At 36.0% G+C, this 22,351-nt stretch overlaps 1 protein-coding gene across 3 annotated transcripts in view; it reads left to right on the top strand.

Moving 5' to 3' along the window:
- phkb (phosphorylase kinase, beta) overlaps window positions 1–22,351 on the top strand; it is a 152,321-nt gene that overhangs the window by 6,293 nt on the left and 123,677 nt on the right. For all 3 annotated transcript variants that reach the window (XM_020941414.2, XM_055154295.1, XM_020941413.2), the window contains 4 exons: window positions 4,899–5,037; window positions 9,324–9,423; window positions 18,127–18,234; window positions 20,096–20,176. In XM_020941414.2, the coding sequence (XP_020797073.1) occupies window positions 4,899–5,037; window positions 9,324–9,423; window positions 18,127–18,234; window positions 20,096–20,176 (428 nt within the window). The remainder of the gene's footprint in view (window positions 1–4,898; window positions 5,038–9,323; window positions 9,424–18,126; window positions 18,235–20,095; window positions 20,177–22,351) is intronic.

Here is a 22,351-nt window from a genome sequence, read left to right as displayed (position 1 = left end):
ACAATGCCACTCTGCTTATGTTTTAGTCTTTGCTATTCATCTCTTTATGTTTTTTTTTTTTTTTTTTGGCTTTTCCATTTCCTTCCCTGTGTCTGTTCCATCCGCTCCACCCCACCAGTGCAGGGAAATGGCCCATTGTAAAAGAGCAGACTGTGTGCGTCTGAAACATTAGCTCCTGATTTAGTGGGACATTAGCTTGATGGATGGCTACGCAAAAAAAAAAAACAAAAAAAAACTCCCAACAACACTTGATTTGCATCCTGGGGAACTTTGAGTCAGGGAAAGAATAGCGTCTAATGTGCTAATTGTCAATGTGCCGTTTTTCATTGGAATATTTGTAAAAAGACACAACTCCGAACCACAAGTTCTCCAAAATTGATACCTTAATGGCAGTACTGAGTTTGTTATTAGTTGTAGTGATTGATTTTTAAATGTCCTGTAGTACGCAAAATTGACTCTTTTGAGCTTTAAGCCATGTTACGATATTGTTACCTCCTCATTCACACATGTTTGAGTAATCTTTCATTATACTCTGTCTGCATCTCCAAAGCTCAAAGTGCTCTGTTCCACCTTGTGATGTCATGTAGTGGTAGTTTTCAAGTTAACAGCTAACTTTTGCCTTTAGTTCAGCAAAGACTGGCAATTTCATGGCTGAAATTGTCCAAATTATTCTAATGAAGGTGTATGGAGTTTAAAAACACAGTGATGTGCTTCCTGTATTACCACAGGACATCAAAAGGTTGAAAAGGAGTGTTTTCTGTTTGAAAGAACTCAGCTTAAATATGCAGAGTTTGTGTGTGACTGAAACAGAACAAAACTCCAGGTATGTTTTTAATGCGGAAACAACATTATAATGTAGATCAGAAAATAATGTAGTATTGACCCTTTAACCGTAGCATCATTGTTATCAAGATGATAAAAAACAACAAAAAAAGATATGAATTTTATCTTTATTGTCCATCCCAAAACCAACATTCAAAACATGTATAATCAACAGTTTGCTATTTTTATGTTAGTATAAAAGCACTTTAGGAATGCAGCTATTCTCTCTATTAAAAAAATGAATAAAATCGTCACTACAATTAGGCCTGTCATGATAATTACTATATCAACTCATCAATCAAAACTGGAACAATATATTTTTGGGCAAAATATTTATTGTGTGGACAATTTTTTGCAATAATTATGAGATTTTAGTTGGAAAACAGTAAAATTTGAGCTGTAGGGAGTTGAGTAAATCACATCTATGGCTAATAATTTTTCATTCTTTCTGTCGTTTATTTGCTCTTGCTCAGAGCTTTAAATGAAACTGTCAGCTAAAATAATGGTTTACAAATATGAATACTATCGTTTATTGTTACATTTCTCCGTAGCAATATTGTATATTGTGTTTCAAAATGCATAATTGTGACAGGTCTAACAACAACTACTATCGCCGCTATCATGGTGACAGAATGGTTAGCACTTTTGTAGATGCTACTTATACCGGGAGGACAGCCTAAAAAGACGAGCTGACATGTAATTCCTCAGGATCAAATTGCCTTATACATCCTTCAGCCTAACGCATAATACTGCTAATGCACCATTGGCCCAAAGGCGCTGTCCTATTATTGGTTAACAGACACAACACAAAGCAATCACAGCGAATCGCGAAGACCACGCCGTGTCTCGGAATCTGTCTGTACATTTAATTTACTCAACAAACGACAAATGTGTCCTTACAAGGGCACGTAAATGAGCCAATCCCAGGCGCTCCATATCTGTCTCCGGCTCCCACTATACAAATATAGCAAATTCAAAGTGGCTGGTCTATAGTTAGAAACAATATGGCCGTCTGGAGACACGCGTGGCTCAGTATGCGCATGCACTTCATTAGAGGTGGACTACCTTGTGGGGTTATTAATATTCTGTCTAATTTACCCTATCAACCTCTTTATCTTAGCGCCAATGTGACTGTCACCTTCAATTGACCAGCCAGGACTGCTCCAGATGGCCAATGTCAATTCTTATTCAAAACCACACGCGCATTCCCTACGTACTGTATGTTTTTTCTTTTGTGCATGTTACATTCAAACACTTCATCCCCCATCTTTGTCTCTCTCTATCTTTTTATCTATCACTCTCCTCCACTCGGTAACAAATGACAGTGCAGAATGGATGTCCTCTTCATTTGCACCCGAATAATGTGGTGTTGAAAAATGAAGTGATCCCTCCAGACAGATTACTCATCAGCAAGGGGGGACCTCTGCGGGGGAACGCGTGTTGCAGATGCATTACTTTCACCAAGGCCATGGCTTTGACTGTAATATTTCAGAATACATTATTGGAAGGCTACAGGCACGCAATATTAACAACGTTCAACCTGTGTCAGGGCTCCGTTCTGAGTAGACAGATAATCACCAAAATTGATCGATTTCTTGCTCTTGACATTTCACGCATTGACAATATGATCATTATTTCCAAATCTCATACTTTTTTCCTTATAATCCAATGCCAGCTCCAAATCTCAAATGATTAAAGTGTAAATATTTTAATAAGACTCTCTGTAGTCTAAACTCAGCCAAATGTGTGGAACCCAATCCCTGTTGTACAATAAGACGTTCATTTATGGGAAAACTAATAAAGCATTTCCCCTTGGCTATAAAATCCATGTATCATTCGTTCATTCGTTTTTCAATATAAAACCAAAAATAAGAAAATGAAAAAAACAACTGTTTTCTTCATGATTTGTCTCCAAAACGAAAATGAAAAAACAGACAATGATATGTTTTTTCAGTTTTTGATGTTGTGTTTAAATGAATAATGGAAATAACGGATAACTGCCATTTCCTTTTTTCATGACTTAAACTGCGATGCCGGACTTTTGCACTGGAAAATTTACGGAACCAGGACTGAACCATGACTAAAACAGGACTGGTCTGGTCCTGGTCTGGTCCCAATCTCAGTCCCGGTCTGATCCAGGTCTCAATCCCTGTCTGGTCCCAGTCTGGTGCCAGTCTCAGTCCGGGTCTGGTCCTGGTCTTAGTCCCAGTCTTAGTCCTGGTCCTGTTCCCGGTCTGGTCCTGGTCTTAGTCCCAGTCTCAGTCCTGGTCCTGTTCCTGTTCTCAGCCCCGGTCTCAGTCCCGATCTCAGTCCCGGTCCTGGTCTGGTTCAGGTCTGGTCCCGGACATGGTTCAGTCCTGGTTCAGTTTCTGGCATCACAGTTTAAGTCCCAGAAATGGGAAACAGCGGTTATCCTTTTTTTCCATTATTCGTTTAAACACAAAATCGAAAACTGAAAAAACAAATCGTTAATCCGGTTTTTCTTTTTTTTTTTTTTTAGATTTGAGGGCAAATAATTTTTTCATTTTCTTATTTTGGGTTTTATATTGGAAAAACAAATGAACGAATGATACACGGATTCTATAAGATCCTTTGTATATGCAATATATACAAAGGATTTTCTCTTCTCATACAATGCTACGTTTTCAAACTTTTGCACATGAAAAAATCTTTTTGAAATAAATCTTTTTTTTTTTTCTGCATACTTATTTTGGGAAGAGCAATAGTTCAAGTTATTTAAAAATACTAAACAAAAAAGGATACAGAACAACATTCCTTATTGTGCTTCTTTTCATTTTAACTTAACTTTCTTTCAAACAATATAAATAACACTCTTTAATTATCCAAATCCACTTTATTTATATGGCACATTTTAAAAACAAAACAGTTTCCAAAGTGCTGCACAGAGATAATAAAAAGACAAGCACAAATGGTCTAATTGCTAAAAAAAAAAAGACTACATACTAGTCCAACAGCAATACAACAGTATGAGATCAAATAAAAAAGAAAATAATAAAACAATAAAATAGCAATAAATATAATAAAAACAATAAATAAAAGACACAGAGGACCACACAACTCGAGAGAAAATAAAAGTGGGTCTTAAAGCTAAATCCACTTTTTAGAGCTTTTATTCTGCGTTACCATATTATAGTTGTTTCCCCTTATCATTTACTCACCCATGTTTTCAGCACCACCAGTATATGCCCACTGTTTTTGTTTTTTTTTTTTTATAATTTCTTCATTCTCCAATAAAATTTTCCTTATCTATGATTCTTGTAGGATTTTGCGGCGTTGCATAGTCATTTTGGTACAAATGAAAACAAAAATTTGCAGACTCTATGTTGTCAGCTGACTTGTTTCTTTTATTAAGTCATTTTTTATGAATATTTTAATTTCAAACATGCAAATTATAACAATGATCCACTGGGGTCATAGATTAGCTATTTAGCAGACAAAAGCACAATATTTACTTTTCTAATTAATGACATAACCTGACTGCAATATGTCTGCTAGATCTTCATTAATACATATTATGTGTACTACAGCTGGCAGTAGATATAGATGACAATGATGTACTTTCTCTATGCAGAAGAGAAAGGAATTTGTAAGATTCTAAAAATTCAGTTCTATTGTATTTTCACCTGAATCAAAGTGAGTAATCATTCTTTTTTAAATGAAACCATGTACCCAGGAGGCAGAACAGGTTGAGGCCTTAAACACTCAAAGTTGCACATGTACAAAGTGCTCAGATTTGGTATTTTTTTTATTTTAAGGGGAATGAGACATCACCAAACTGTGTAAAAAAAAAAAAAAGTACCTGTGGAGATTGATGTAGGTGTAATAAAAATTATGCCACTTATGAAACACCATTATCCCAGAGTGTGGGAGTCAGGATGGATATTATGTTATGTCCTCGATATTTGAGAGATCACAGTGTCACAAAACCATTTTAAATGCATTTTATGAAATCTGTAATTAAAACAGAAATGTATATTATTACATTGGGAGTGGGTTAATTAGAAAAGATGCATGATGTATTTTTTTTTTATTAATTGTTTGTTTCCTTGTTCCAGTTAAAACAACTATTCTGAACTACCAGAGTCCTACTACAGGTCTGTTCCCAGTGAAGACATGCTCCACCTGCAAAGAGGCCAAGGTGCGGGACTCTCTGTACTGTGCTGCTGGGGCATGGGCTCTGGCATTGGCCTACAGGTTAGTATGCTTGCATGTTGTGTGCATAAAATGAATGATGCACTGATCCAGCTTTCTAGTTCCAATACCGATTCTAACACTATGGCTTTAAATATCTGCTGATCTCCAATATCAGCTGATACCAATGGAGACTAAATGTAGACTTGATTTTCCTAAAAAAAAAACTAAAAATATTGTATGACAAACATGCTGATGCTGTTATTTAGCTCTCAAGTAACTATAGAACAACTTTGTGCAAATAAAAGTCAAACATTATGAGACTTTCTTGACTGACTATGACCAGTAAATAGTCTTACTTCATTAATTTATGCTCAGACTGCTGCCTCCGTGACCCGGCCCCGGATAAAGTGGAATAAAATAAAATGGATGGATGGACATTCATTTATAGGCCCAACCAGGATATTGGCTGAAATTATATTTTGGAGCTGATACCCTCTCCAGCAAATTTTTGTGGATTAGTGTTGATATTCGATACCAATATCAGTATCGGGTCATCCCTACATAAAATACTTGAGCTCCAGATAGAGATTTATCCTGACAGTTAACTCTGCTGCGATTCAGTGATGGGTCTTTTTTGTCTTTTGGTAAAATTCCATTTAAATGCAGGCACTATTTCTGATGTCTTGAAACATATGTTAGTTAATTTTAACAGTTTGCAGTAGTCCGTTATTCCTCGCTTAAGTTATGCATTGTGAGCATCCTAATTATTCAACAAAATGCTTTATTCTAGTAATTACAGTATACTGCATACTTATACTGCATACTTATTTTGACCTCAAGAGCTGCATATGCAATATATCTGTACTGAGACAAGACGACTTAAATACTCAAATTCAAACACATGGGATAAATTGGGTACAGTCCCCTGAATTCTAGTTAATCAGTTCAGATATTATATTTTTTCAGCTTCTAATGTATTTTGAGCTGCCAATCTCAATGTTCTTTTTTTCATGGAGCTCAGAATCAGAATTAGAAGCTGAAGTGTCATCTACCCTTCTCAGTGTCACCTATTCACTCCCGAAAACGCATTTGCTACTGGGCAATTAGCATAACAATTCCATCTACATCAATGTCAGTTGGTAGTGAGAAAAAGATGAATAGAGAATGACCATGTAGCTACTACCTTATCATTATCATCATTATTATCCAGGCTTATAGTTTTAGTCTTCTCATCTCCTTGGTTCTGTTGCACAGCTGTGATGGCACATCTTTTCGCTACCAAATATTGTGCAGACAGTACTGAGAAAACTGTTTTGGACTCTGCTAAGTAAAAGCCATAGAAAAGCCAGACACCAAACAGACTCAGTGGAGTGTTTAGACATCATAATGTACAAAACCGACCAAAATATCTCCTTGGCTGCACAGCTTTACACCGTGCCCTGTCTCATACTTTTCATTTATGTGCCTGTTCGTTCCATTATCACTCTGAACTTTAATTCTCCTCAGGATTTGACAGCTTTGCACATTGGGATTATTGGTTCAGGAAAATCCGACGGAATTTTACTCCTACTAAGTTATTTATTTATTTTTTTAAATTAAAGAACAGATAGAAGAGTAAAAGAAAAGACGGCACAGAGATGTAGGAGGAGAGAGATTGTAAAGACAGGGTAAAAATAGTGTGCGGCAGTGTCCAGCGGCACATCTCAGTCATCCGTCATGGCTGCCTTCTATTAGAATTGTCACAGGGATTTAATTAAGATGATTCTCATCTGACAGCCAGATAGCGCCATTACTTAACTTCCCACCCAGCTGGAGGGATGCGCCTACTTCTGTGTCACATGGATTTGTCTTAAAGTTGTGGACATGGGAACTTTGCTCAACACACTGTGTATTTATTGGATTTATTAGCTAAATATTATTTGGTATCTTACAAGGCGCAGTGCTTAGTGTTAGAAATATTCTGAGAAGAAACACCTTTACAACTTAAGTGTCAGCCTAGTCTAGTACCAGCTTTATGAAATCAAAGTTTGTTTATGATGAAGCAAAGTTAATGTTAGATAACCAACCAGATAAAAATCACTAATTTTTTTTTTACACACTGCTTATTTATCTCCATGTGGATGCTTCTGTTCAGCACTATGACTGATCTATCTTGCATTTTTTAACTGTGTTTTAATTGCTCAAAAACAACTTTCTTACTGAGAGTGGGGTTGCCTTTACACATGCAGCATCATCCGCTTGTCTCCATAGAGATAGATAGGCTTAATGCCATACGGAACAACATTCCAGGCACAACCCACCACCAGAAAACGCTACATAGTTCAATTCAGTGTTCACTTTTTAGATTTTTACCTTTCAAATTTCAGCTGACCTATAATGATTGTGATGTGATGATCGATTATCATCACAATTATCTTGACATTGATGGTTATTAGGGATACACATTGTGGCAATAAATACTCAGCAGATGGCATGGTACCATAATGGACAGACAATTCCAAAGGTTGCCTGTTTGAGAAGCAAATAAATGTGCCTTCCATGTGACATAGGGTGAATGACCAAATTATTTTTGTCAGCAAAAGTTATCCAACTATTATTGTTCATTATATGGTAGCTACTGACTCCAACAGACCAGGCAAAGTTTTCCCATTTTTACCCAATTTCACTGTGCATAGGTTGATTTATTCTTCTTTTCTAAAATAGTAGTGGCAACCATTCTTCTCAAATGTTATGCCTATTTTGTAATTTAAATTCTGTTTTGCTGCCACAGATTGATTAGAAATTTCCATTCAAGAGCAATGGAACAAGTCTTAACTAATAACCTAATCAGTAACTGTGAGCTCTTGCATTTATCCAAACTCACTTTATTTCTTTGATAAAAAAGTTAGAGTTTCAAAACAGTTTGGGGATGCTAGCAGTTTATTTCATCCCTTTTGTATTCTTCAGGGTCACATATCCGCTACAGAGTCTGATTAATGCAACGCGTTCAAGTGGAATTCAAACAAGTTTAACCTTAGCTCCATTGCCAATAGCCAAAGTCTTTATTAGCGTGGCCTTTGTTGGCTGTCTCAGATGTGCTAGCCTCCACAGGATTCGGCACACTCGCTAATTGATTGACTTTTGAGTGCCATCCGATTTGCATCACTCTCTTTGTAGGTGTTCTGTGACAGCCAATTAAAGCTAAGGTCGCTACAAGTGCATCAAGGTGTGTATAAAATGAAACGTTACTTTGCGTTTGATTTTAGAACCTCACCCCAAAACATTACATAACTTATCTATTTATTTGAATCTTCATAAATCACACAGGCTGCAGTAAACTGAAGAAATTCTTGAACAGATTGATTAGTCAGCTAAAAGGAGGGCAAAAGCTCTCAAAAGTAATGTGTATCTCTCTGTATGTGACCCAAACTGCACTCAAAAGATTACACCTGCATGGGAGGTCTCATGAAAAAAAGTAGAAATTTTATATAAAACAGATTAAACTTGTGAGTCATGAGTTTAATTTGCCTTATTACTTACAGTATTTGTATCAAACACTACCAAATCTTCAGCTACCTCACTCCCTAACTTCTCCTTTTTGCTGTTGCCCCATATAAATAATATAATAATAATCTAAATAAAATGATTAGTCAACAGATACTGTGTTTTATTTTGCTTTTTCTAACATGTCCTTGTTTTGGGATGCCCATTTTGCCCTTGATACAGCTATATATATATATATATATATATATATATATATATTTTTTTTTTCTGCTTGATTCAAATTGCTTCACTCTCCCTCCCACTCCTCTGAAATAAGTTTTTAATTATCTTTACATGCTCTGTATATACATTATTTTAAATTGAACATGAAAGGTCATACCTGAGGTCTCTAAGATACTTAAAGATGCTTTACCTAATTTTTCTACAGTATCGTTAACTTCCTTTTTCTTGGGTTTAAAAACACATTTCACAACTTTCAGAGGTCAGAGAGGAGTTTGGTTGTTACATACTAACATTATTTCCTGGCTTGCGATGCTTCAAGATGCATTGTAATTAGTTATAAACAGCACAAATCTGCTTTTACAATATATCTGTACTGAGGCGAAACACATTTTGCTTTACTGCAAGAAACAAGTACAGTGCAGTGCTTTTAAAAATGCACATTGTTAGTATCTTTGACTGGTTTAGTTTATTTTACCCCAAGAAAAGGAACTGTAATTTAAGTTTTTGGTTTTTTTTTGTTATAAAGGTACTCTTGTTTGTGAAAACTGTCCATCTTTCAAAACCTACCAGCTCAAAAATACGTAAAATAGCTCACTTTTGATTATATATTTATCTTGTTTTTTCTTTTTCTTGTATTTCAGACGTATCGATGATGACATGGGCAGGACTCACGAGCTGGAGCACTCTGCTATCAAATGCATGCGAGGGATCCTCTACTGCTACATGAGACAGGCCGATAAGGTGAGCCCACTCTTTGTTCTTTACACGGGATATTTACATAAAAACCCAGCACAATTACCACATTGTGTTAGTGATCAAAGGTGCTGCTATTAATCAGAGCCTCTCCAGTCTGAAGCACCGGACACATCTGTGATCATCATCATAACCAATCATAGGAGGAGCTGCTCCTTCTGACATAAGGGCTTAATAACTGGCAACCTGTTAATTGCTGCCTGCTCTGAAGAGGCACATTTCATGCTACTTGTGTCATTTGATCCATGTTCAGCGGGATGTAGTAAGATGGGTTCTAATTTCATCCCTACTCGAGTTATAACAACATTGGCCCATAGCCATAGCTCAGGTGTATTAGTGCGTTAGAGGGCTGGTTCAGTTCAGGGTTAGTTGTTACTATAAGTGCTGTTGGCCTAATTCAAGATCTTGGGTCCTTAAAGGTCCTATATCACAGCAAACTGTGAGTTTTAAGCAATGTTAGGGCATGTCACCTGGTTTCTAGCATTTATTTAATTGCAGGTATTTTTAATTGCTCAAAAATACCTGGAAAATCTTGACATCCTAATTTTGAGCAGAGTCGCCTCTCCACAAATATTACATGGTGAAAAGGGCCAAATGCTTTTCCCCATGTAGGTAAGCATAATTACATATTGTGAAACATTCTATAGGTGATGAAAAAACATCTCTGTTGAAACCAAAAGACAGCGGAACCTCCTCCACAAAAGTTACACAGGCTACATTCAGACTGCAACCTGAAGTGACCCAAATCAGATTTTTTCGCCCATATGCGATGTGTATCTGATCTTTTAATGAAGTCTGAATGGCACAGATCTGATTTTTCAAATGCGACCCAGGCCACTTGGATATGTGGTCCCAAAACCGATACATATTCGATCTTTTGAATGTGACTTCAGTCTGAGCAGCCAGGTCGCATTCATCCAACCTGGCCAGATATTGTGCAGTAACAAGCACCTGTTGTGAGCCAATACAGCCCAACGCCGATGTGCTTGCTCACTGAAATAGGCCGCTGAAGACGTGTTTCCTTTCGCAAGAGTGGTGCAAGTAGGCGCTCACAAGTGTACACAAACATTCTTCTCATCTTGTGAAAATTGTGTATGAACTGAAAGTAGCGAAGGACATATCAATCCCACCACTGTTGGCTGTGATTCCGTACCCACACGGTCCTTTCTATGGACGTTGCTGCCACTGCCCCACAAAACACCATGGCCAAAAACCTTGTCCTTCTAAATCTCCTCCTTAAAACAAATACATATACATGTTGTGGCTCCGGTACAACAGCAACTTTAAAATCGCAAGGTGCTCAGTGCTAGCGTCCATGTTTAGGCTACTTCCGTAAACACTGAGAGCGCTCGTTGCGTGTGACGCTATCATGTCCTTCAATGCGCATGCGGGACACTTTTGGGGAGTTTAAAGTTCACTCTGGAGATCACATACAAGTCACGTTTAACTGAAAATGTGAACAACCTCGCAAAAAAATCTTATTTTACAAAAAAAAAAAATCCATATTGAGCATTAAGCCCTGCAGTCTGACCGTAGCCATAGTGTATCTATAACTGCTTCTCCTATGTTATCTTACCAACATTGGCCAGTTGGTTCAAATGGAGAGAACAAAAGAGGTGGTTTTCAGCTTCTAAAACTGTAATGTTGTCATACTCCCAGATGGAGGGTAAGAGGCAATTTTTTCTAGTGATCCAAAAACTAAAATATTGAGCCTGATCATTTCTATTATTGACTAGACCGAAGAACTCACTGTACAAATCACATTAATGTGATTTGTGATAAATAACATTGGCCTATAGAATGTTGTAATGTCATCTGAAACCCAGCAGTATTAGCTATATTTTGCTGTAAGCTCAGCATCACCTGCAGGTAGTGTATGAGGATCAGTAGATGCAGCAGAAATGTGCAATCAATAGTTTCCACAGTAACGGCACTGTTCCAGGTGCAGCGATGAGTATCAGTGTGAACGCTGATGTACACTGGAGCTTATGGAGATAACAGCTAGCAGGGTCATGAAGTGCAGCCATGCAAATACTGTGCGCCTACATTTTTATACTGTAGCTAACAAGATCATTTATATTGCATGGGCAGATTTGTTACAGCTGATCTTTTGTACAAATACCTTTTCAGTGTATTTTCTTTAACCAACTTTTTTACTATAGGGCTGGATATTGCCAATACTTGTCACTATATACTATGTCCCGATACTCGCACTTTTATAATACATCCTGGTACATGGATGTCCCTTAAAACTGATGCTAAAATTTTAATGTTTTGATTATGTTGAATAATAAAAGGCATAGAACTCTCATGTTCACAAGTATCAGAATAAAACCGTCCTATGAATACGTCACCTATTCACCCTTAATTCAGAGAGTGAGCAGAGTATAGTGAATGTGAATTTATGTTGTTAAAAGTATCTTGATATTTATCTCTGTATTACACATATTTCCAAGAAGTGGTTCACAATATATTGCAATATCAACAATTAGAGTATAGCCCTTCTTCTTACTGTCATTGTTGATATACTAGCAGTGGGACAAGATACAATTTCCACAAGATGAGATGAGTCATGAAACACAAAAATGAAACAAAACAGGATTCTGACAAGATTTAGAATAAATAAAATGTTCAGTTCACAGTTTTGGCCTCACTAATGTTTATCTACTTTATTTCATATTTTTGTCATTGTGGCACTACAGCTTTTTAACTACAACTTCTCAAGTGGTGTAACTTGCCACCACTTAATCCTTTTTTTTTGTCCAATCCACTCTGTACTCTATATCTATTCCGATACCTCGATGATCATAAAAGCACTCTTTCTTTAAACAATAGAATGTGATTGATTTCAACATAAAATAATAGTATTTTCTTTTATATTATGATGTGGGCTTATGTCTGTGTAATCCTTCAGTCGTCCACATATGTGCCACAGTGGTCCATGAGCTTTAGTCTATGGTGTTATACTTGTTCAGATACAGTGCAAGATCATTTAAAGCTATTTAGTTTTTAGTATCGATACCTGCTCAAATGAGTAGATAGTTTTCATACTAGTTTTATTATTGGTTAGTATCATATTGACACTTTTGACAGTCCTAGTGTGCACGATCCTTTGACAGTAATGTCTTGCAAGATCTTGTGGCACCAAATCTCATCCCATCATGTACAGTTCCTAGTTTTTGATAGAAATGAAGTACCTTTTGCACTTTGACATTTGACTACAGCGTACGAAGATTAAAACACCCAGTAGTCAACCTTCTCGCTGTTATTTTCTCCCACACCAGCGCCATCTTGTAATGAAGTGGCCTGCTGTGCGCCTGTGTGTGCTGGACAGATTGAGCCTTCCAGCACCATTATGTTTCATCTTGGCTCGACCTTGACGACCTAATTTCGGGGAAAGCGTTCCTATGTCTTAATTGCAAAGTACGTTTACACAGTTAATTACATCGGGCGCTTGTTCTCTGGGTCCCGTCCTCTACACTTACAGGGAACAAGGCATTTTTAATGGAGACATGACATGGGCCAACTGCGGGGCAAGCCTCAGTGAACAAGAGACACAGCAGGGTCATTTTGCATTACAATGATTCAAATGGGATTAAAAGTTGTGACCCCCAAAACATTTTCTGATTAAAAGAATAAATGGGCTGAAACAACTATTCATTTGTCAATGTCTTGTCAATAGTCTTGGCTTCAGTAAGTACAGTTGGTAATTCCAGTCTCTTTTATAGGGTGACCAGATTTTAAAATAAAAAACTGGGACATCTCTGGTTTGGGTTCCTTGGTAATAATAAAATTGTGAAACAAGTGCGTAACTAAAGAAAACTGTTATGCACTCAGCACTAATGTGAGTCAGTACAGTCACATTTTCTTTATGTTTTGGTCATTTTTAAGCAGCTTTTCTGTAGTTTACCTAAACAAATGACAAATTATGCCTCTCTTTACTGTTTAAATTGGTCAAAAATAGGGACATCTGGGACATTTCTTGTATACAACTAGAACAAATCACTGGTTTTGGATAAATCTGCTGGGACAGGGGACACAGGGCTCAAAACTGGGACTGTCCCACGTAAATAGGGTCGTCTGGTCACCCTATCTTTTATTATGTAAGATCTTTGACAATTTATAATGCAAAAAAATGCATACGTTAATAACACTTTTCTATGGCAGTTTTCTATTTTCAGATTCCAAAATGTGAAGATGGGGGCAAGAGTCAGATTTTCCTATTGATTAAATTGTACATTGCCCTGAAATATCTAAATGCACAAGTGATGAACCTGACCATTTCTATTAGTGACTAGATCAAATAACTCATTGTAGTACAGCAAAAATCAGCATTTTAACTATATTAATTTTAGTTACCCCCGTCTGTCTTAAATAATATTGACCTACAGAAAATTGTGATGTCATCTGAAATCCACCAATAGACCTCTCACTTTTATTAAAATTGTGAAACATAAAATAAATAACCTATTAAAAGATGACCTGATTATTTTTATTTGTAGAATACTTATTTTGTGTGTTTTTTTTTTTTTGGTTTTTTTAATGCCTCTAAATTAGTGTAGTGTTAGCACTGAGACACTAACATCTCTCTTTCTACAGAACAGAGAAGTGTCTTCTGCTAAAGTTTTCATTTTATTTGTGTACTTTTTCACATGTTGTCAGTGACATCCACCCGCAGCTCCCTGTTCACTGCCTTATCTTTAAATATTTATTCATTTTAGCACGACTCAGCAAAAACCACATAGAGATAAAATTGGACAGGAAGTAGTGAGGCTAACTGTGAGGGTGTCAAACTCTATTGTGCGCAGTCTGTTGTACACTATTATAACTTTTATAAACTACAACGGAAAACATATAGCTATTGTTCATGCTTTGCTCCACTCACAATTCTTCACTATAAATAATGTAAATGAGAAAGAAACAATAACAATGAATGTAATACAATTTTAGCCTGCTCACTCTTTCAATTTTATGGTTACCAGACTATGTACTTATTGTCCCCACCGCACTGCCAGATCAAGAGTGTACTGAGGTAGCACTGGCTCATTACTAAAAACTGCAATTAATTATGTTCATTATAAAATTATCGACTAAAAATTGACTAAAATTGTTTGTATCCAGCATTTTGTGTCCAGCTGTTTAAAGAGCATTTCTCCATGTGAGCATATTTTCATCCAGCCATTATTGTTGTAGAGGATTTCTCTGACCCTTACAGCCTTGTATTGACCACAACAATGAGAGTATCTATAATGATTAGAAGCATTGACCATGTTGAACTGCCAATAGCTCGAATACACTATACCCTTCAAACAGTAGTGCATTACAGGACTTAACAAATGTGCTTCTAGAGCTGGATTTTGTTGTTGTTGTGTTGTTTGCAATGTATGTTTTAATGGTGCCCTATATAACTTTTTTGCTTATTACAAGGGCTGGGAATCACTAAAAAGTTGATATGATACATACCTTGATACAGTGCACTTTCAATTTGATTTAAAATATTTCTAAATGATTTGATACAGTTCAATAAAAAATGAAGGCTAAATCATGGCTGTGATACTGAAAGTCTTTGTTAAACCTCATCTTTTGCAAAGTTCATATGGAAAAAGACGATTTTACTCCTCAAAACAGTGAAAATGTCAAAAGTGTTGCATAAATGAGTTTCCTTCCTCTACAAAACTGTAGCGATGCATCAAAATAATTTTGTAAAATACACCAAAAAATACTCTTGGCAATATATCGATACAGCAGCCCATAATATCCATACTGTAGCATCACATTAAATGATATGATATACTGATATTTTAAAATGTTTGCGCACCCCTACTTATTACCCTTGCTTGTTTCCAAGGAGACGTTATTTCGCCGCACGGAATGTTTCACAGTATAACATTAAACATATCTACCGCCATGGAAGTAAACAGGTGAAGCCATTATGCCAAGTTACAAGTCAGGTCTGTGAAGTAGCAGAATACATGTGGTTCAAGGCATCTTTCTTAGCAAATAAATACACATTAAATAAATGCAAGGTTACAGTTAATGCCATAGTGAGGAGCATTCCAGGCAAAGCAACAACATCTCATGGTGGCAGACCCCTTCTAGAAAGTTACATAGTGCATTTTTAATAACAGCATTCTATTCAACATTCACATTTAGTTGACCGCAAGAACTGACAATAGACTGAAATATGAACTGACAAACTAATTTAAGAATCACATTTTAGATCTAAACTACAGGGTTTTGATACTTAAATAAATTGCCTTTGTGATTTGCTAACTGGGTTCTTTCAAATTGTAACTTCAATAAATCTGACTGCCTTATGTGCTCTTTTTTTGCTTATTTTTCTTGTCTGCTGGAGGTAGTTCACAGAAAAATGAACACAGTTTGGAGATACACAAACTGGCTAGAGTAGAGAAAATGGTGGCACCCCCTCATACAATAACATGAGTCGCAATGGGGCAGTAGAAAGTAGAGCAGTGCTTGCAAAAATGGGACAAAAGGTCTTGGCTATGACCTGACTGGAAGAGAAAGAGAAATTGGAGGGGAGCATGGCACACAGAGGTTATGTGCCAGAGGAAAGCTACAGGAACAAAGTTATACTATTTTTTTTCCATATTCTAATTGGTACAAGTTTAATATAAGGAATATACACTCTTATATAGGACTGCAAGATGAATTCTGCATGAAAACTGCTAACCCTGTAGTTTAGAACTCTGGTCAGGTCATCTGTTTAAAATGTGAACTTTGAACAGAATACGAATAAAATGTATATCTCAAATCTAATGCTTGTCAGAAATTTGCAATTTGATTATTTTCCGAAATTGTTCAGCCCTACTCCTCTTAGACGGGCTTTTATATTGTCAGTGAATTCCCGAAAAGCAAACAAGTTAAAAATGTGACAAAAAGGCAATTATTTATAACCAAGCGTGTTAAAATTCAGTGTGCACCCAATGAGAATAACACAGCATCCACACATACACGAAAACCTCTGCTGGCCAGTGAACGTGATGGCTATAACAGTAAACCTGAGTCATACATTTTCTTTGACCCTTACGCACTTGGAGGCTGAATGTTTTTTACTGGGCAATATAATACTTGTCACAAAGAAAAACAAAGCCTCGATTCGAAAAGAAAATGGCATTGTGAGTGCAGTAAAAGTGTGGCTAGGAATCATAGAAGGTGGTGTGAATTTCTTAGAGGTGAAACGCTTTTATAAGTCAGTGAAGTAAAAATGAAAAAGTAAAAATCAGACCAGATTAAAGTGAAAAATGATACCCAGTCAGAATAAACGTATTTCGTGTTTTCTTCACTAAAACACTTTCTGATGCGTCTCACATTGGTCATCATTTCAAACCTGTATTATTTTATATAGTTAATGCACAATAAGCTAATGTATTTACACATCACACTATCTTGCAAAGTAGCCTGTTTTTGTGTACACCTAATTGGAATTTAGAACCTTATTTTAGACTAGAGTGGTCAATTTGGTGGTTTAATATCTGGGTGGTAGCTAACATAAAATAATGTTTACCCATAATCTATTTGGATAATGATAAGCAGTTATGTATTTACACTAACAACAAAAACATAATGAAAAAAAAACACTCTAAAATACTATTTTCATAATGCAGTTGCTACAAATTCATATCAGTGTTATAAATAGATGTCATCTTGCTTGATTTGAAACCTTACCCGATTGGGTACCGCATGCCCAGATACGTTGACGCAAGTGCTGAAGTTGCTATAGTAACCATACTTGGGACAAAGCTCATGTTTGAGATTTGACCAATTAAATTTACTTTTGGAATAAAAACTGTTTGACTCTTAAATACTTGCTTAAAGTCTGTGAAAATGATGTAATGTATTTAAACGTTAAAATGGAGCAGAGTGGAGTAAAGTCTGACTTCATAAGTAAAATGACTAACTTTGATGATTTGATTATGGTCAAATCAACAATTTGTTTAGAATAAACTCTGTGAAATAGTCAAATTTTGGCTACAGCAGACAGAAAACATACTTTTCTGTTTTTTATGTTTAAAGTTCCTATATGGAGCAATTAAGCCATGTTGTTACCTCCTTAAATACATATTCTTTGTTGTGTTTTGTTTCATTTGTGCTCTGTTCTACCTTGTGATGTCATGAAGTGGCAATTTTCATGTTAACAGCTACCTGAGATTGGCAATTCCAGGGCTGAAATTATCCAAAGGATTCCAGTGAAGGTGTATGGAGTTTAAAAACACAATGGAGCACTTCCTGTATTACAACATGACATCATAAGGTGGTTTTCTTTTTGCGAAAAGAACATAGCCAAAATATGCAAGGTTTATGTGTGAATGAACATGTGTGAATGAAACAAAACAACTCTAGGTTTATTTGTTTAGTTTTTTTTTATGAAAAAACAACATTACAACATAGATCAAAACAGTATAATATGAACCATTTTATAGAGGTAAGAGTTAATTAAATTAAAAAGGTGCGAAATTGGGCTGGGCGACTGCAGTAGACTTCTCATTTTTGCAGTAAATGCTGTTTCATAAATTCCATTGTGCATAAATACCATTTAAATTCAAATGCCAGCAGGTCATCATCGACAACTCTGCGCAGTTCCTCATTTGCATGACTAGTGTGCTTTCCTCTGACCTGCTTCTCCCTTTGACCTTTCCCTCCTTCCTCTGTGCCTGTGTATATTTGCAGGTGGAGCAGTTTAAACAGGACCCCAGCCCCTCCAAATGTCTGCACTCAGTCTTCAATGTGGACACCGGAGATGAGGTCTACACATATGACAAATACCACCACCTACAGGTCGGTCATACTCAAGGCTCACTGGCTAACTTTTCTGATGGAGCGTCTGCAGATTTAATTGCTTTGCCTGGAATGTTCCACAGTATAGCATCTACATAATAGCTTTTGCATTTAATTCTTTTTTGGTTAAGGTTTATACTGCTCAAAAAAACCTTGAAAAACATGCATTCTTACTGTTGTTGAGCTTGCCTTTCCATACACTGGACTTGTAACTTGGCTTGATTATGGCACCTTCTCAACCAGTTTGCTCAAGGTTAATATACTGTGGAATATTCTAGTCTAAGTAATGCTGTTTCCATGGGAACAAACAGGCGACTTACTGTTCCTCAGAAAAGTTAAAAAGCGCATCTTTAAAAGTAGATATAAAATTCAGACACAGTAGAAATTGTTTGGAATGAGCAGTTGAAGTTGTGGCTAGAGTGGTAGACTAATGAACAACAAGATAAAGAAATTAGTTTTTCAACTTGGACTTGACAGCTTTGATTTTTAAGTGCCATCCTTTAAATTGCCTTATTTTTTTCCTCCTCATTTTGACATGTGGATATGCTGGAAAATTAACTTGTCAGAGCCAGAAGTGCAATGAAGAACCTCTGAGAAGGTGTATAATTTGTGACACATGTGACATCTAATATATTTTAAATAGCAGAAAGGAGTTGGCCACAAAGTTACTGATACCTACTGCAGTAAGAGTAATGTACACGCCTTAGTTTACTTTAAAGGTCCCCTATTATGCTATTTTCTGATCTATGATATAATGTTGTTTCGTCCTCAAAAATAATAACATTATAATATGGTTTAAATGTCACAAGAGTCAATTTTGTGTAATATAGGAATCCGTGTATCATTTGTTCATTCATTTTTCAAAATAAAACCAAAAATAAGAAAACGAAAAAAACAACTATTTTCTTCATTGTCTGTCTCCAAGACCAAAATGAAAAAAACGGATAGCGATTTGTTTTTTCTGTTTTTGATTTTGTGTTTAAATTAATAATGGTTCCTGTGACTTAAACTGAGATGCTGGACTTTTGCGCCGAATACGGACTGAACCAGGACTAAATCAGGACTAAAACAGGACTGAGTGTCGGTTGATCGGGACTAAAACCAGGACCAAACCAGGACCAGACCAGGACCAGACCAGGACTGGGACGGGAGCTGAGACCAGGGCTGAGTTGTGGTTCAGTCTGTGGTGCATAAAGTCAGGTATCACAGTTTAAGTCACAGAAATGGTGAACAGCCGTTACCTGTTTTTTCCATTATTCATTTGAACACAAAATCGAAAACTGAAAAAATTAATCGTCGTCCGTTTTTTTATTTTGGTTTTGGAGACAAATAATGAAGAAAATAGTTGTTTTTTCGTTTTCTTATTTTTGGTTTTATTTAGAAAAACAAATGAATGAATGATACACGGATTTAGAGGGCCTTTAATTTGTAATGAAAAATAGTTTATTTAGTAAAGGTTCATGAAGTAGTTGCTTAGCTTGAATTATTTTTTTTTCTTTTATGTATGTTTTTTTTTTATGCTTAATCAGCCTTGAACTTTTAATCATGCTCTAATTAGAGATGGCACACACATTTCATTCTCATATTCAACTTTCAGTCTCAATCTTTTTTCCATCACATGAATTTTATTACATCATATTGTATGTATTGTTCCCATTTCAAAGGGTCATCAGCATCACTTTATGCTTGAATCACTCTTAATAAACAACTGATTCATTATGATTATGATTTAGGTATTTTTTTCATGTTTTAGTGAGGTTATTAAAAGTGTAATTATTATTAAAAAAATAATAAATATAATAATCTTACTTGTAAACATGTGTGTAACCATTCTTTTCCTGATCTTCTGTCTGTGGTCCAGATTGATGCAGTGTCCCTGTTCCTTCTCTACCTGGTGGAGATGATATGCTCGGGTCTGCAGATCATTTACAACACTGATGAGGTAAACAACACCCCCAGAATGTCGGCCAGTGGAATCGATGGCGCGCACAGGGATTAGCGCCTGGCCTGACTTATTGGTTTGATATTTTCAGCTCGATTGGTAAACATCATTTCAGAGTTCAACGTGAGGTTTTGAAGTTTAAAGTTGCACTGTGTAACTTTTTGGTTGTGGATCTGTCTCCTGCTTGCTTTCATGTAGATGTTCTGTCACTAAATAGAGAATAAATCCACTGAGAAATTACAATAAACCAATAGGAGACAATGTAACTATAAGACAGAGTAATAAAATGGTAATAGAGGAGTAATATAGGCTGTTGACCGGAAGAATACAAAAACAATATCTAACCAAGTTAAAATGACTTAAATTAAGAACATTTTACTTAATTTGAGTAGTTTCAACTTGGCAATGATCTACCAAGTATTTTTTTTTTCTGAATTAGATTTTGTTTCTTATTTTATGTGCAAAGAGTTCTTGTTTTCTCGACGGATTTTTTTTTCGGACGATATGATACTGATAAAGTGGGAGTTGAAGTTGCCGATAGCCAATATAAAAGCCGATATATTTAGTGATGTAAAAATTCTCTAGAAATCTTCAAGTGAACTTAGGTCCAGCTCTACTGGATTTTATATTGGGTTTATTTAAGCTGCATTTATTGTTATTCTGCCTCTTTAGAGTCTTATTTAAAGACAATAGGCCTGATGACATTTTTGCATAACATTCTAGCCAGAAAGTAAGTAAACTACTGCTATTAGCCTTCAGCGGTAAATGCGTGTGCGCGTCACTTACGATAGGCCAATATCAGAGAAAACAAGCTGTTTATGTGTGGTTGCTACAGCAACTAATCGCTAACCAATGAAAAACAACCAAAAGCTTCAAAAACTTGGCAAAAATATCGGCCAACCAATATATCGGTCGGGCCCTACTGTCAAGTGAAATTTAATCAAATCATGATCAAACTTTCTTAATTCAGTAATCATAACTTGACTAGATTAGTTTATGCAGTGTAGGATTTGGCTCTAGGAGGGAGTGGCAGAAGGCTGAGTTTGTTTTGATTTGGTACCATATATTACAGAATAGTAAATTGACATACAAACTTACAACTACAGCTTTGTCCAGAGTGTTCCACAATCGAGATTAAACCTATCTATCACAAGGGAGACCAATCTAGGCTACATTCCAGGTCAGAGTTGTGGAGTGGCAGCCATATTCACAGAAAGAATTACTGTAGTTTTGAGCAATAGACACATATGTAATGAACAAATGCTGATAGATGTGTTCTATATCATACCACGGAAAGTAATAACATCTCCATGGAGACATGCAGGTGGTTCTCCACCAGAAAAGTTGAGCAATGCAGCTTTAATCGTAACTTGGAAAGACAATTTGCTGCTATGCAGATTGGAGAAGTACTATGTAATCATTCTTCCTTGTGTAATAACTTGTTAAGAGCCCACATGATTCAACTATAGTGGTTTTTAAATGGTACAGGTGCAATGCAGGGTATCTTATTGCATATAAAAATAGCAGTCATTTTGGGGTATTATATTTTTTATCTCTTTCAGTTCATCCTATTTAATATTTAATTTAGATTATTCAGATTTTGGGATTTGATTGTACTGAAAATAGTAAACACAGTAAATTATGCTCAGTAAAACAGTAGTCTAGTTGGCTACATAGGAAGTTACTTTAAACACAAGAAGTGCTCCACTGTGTTTTTAAACTCCATACACCACTAAAATCATTTGCATAATTTCATTCTTGGAATTTCCAATCTCTACTGCCTCCGCTGCTACTGCTTCATAACATCACAAGGTGGAACAGAGCATTTTGAGCTTTGGATATGTAGACAGACTAATAATAAGGCTTGCTCAAACATGTGTGAATGAAAAAAACATAACTCTGGTTATGTTTTTCATGAGGTAACAACATTATAACATATCTTAAAGCTCACAAGAGTCAATGTTGCATAATTAATAATAATAATAATAATAATAATAATAATAATAATAATAATAATAATAATAATAATAATTAGGCTGTAGAACACCCTAATTTTTCCACTTACTTATTGCAATTCAAGTCAAGCAAGTCCAATGAGAAGCTTGAAATGGTACAAAGGTAAGTACTGAACAGCCAGAGTTTAAAAAAAAGTAAGAGATAACAAAACACAAGTCC

The sequence above is a fragment of the Boleophthalmus pectinirostris genome, unplaced genomic scaffold (genome assembly GCF_026225935.1).
Source record: "Boleophthalmus pectinirostris isolate CB_2022bp ecotype Guang Dong unplaced genomic scaffold, ASM2622593v1 HiC_scaffold_19, whole genome shotgun sequence".
Taxonomy (NCBI): domain Eukaryota; kingdom Metazoa; phylum Chordata; class Actinopteri; order Gobiiformes; family Gobiidae; genus Boleophthalmus; species Boleophthalmus pectinirostris.
This window is presented reverse-complemented; position numbering and strand designations above follow the sequence as displayed.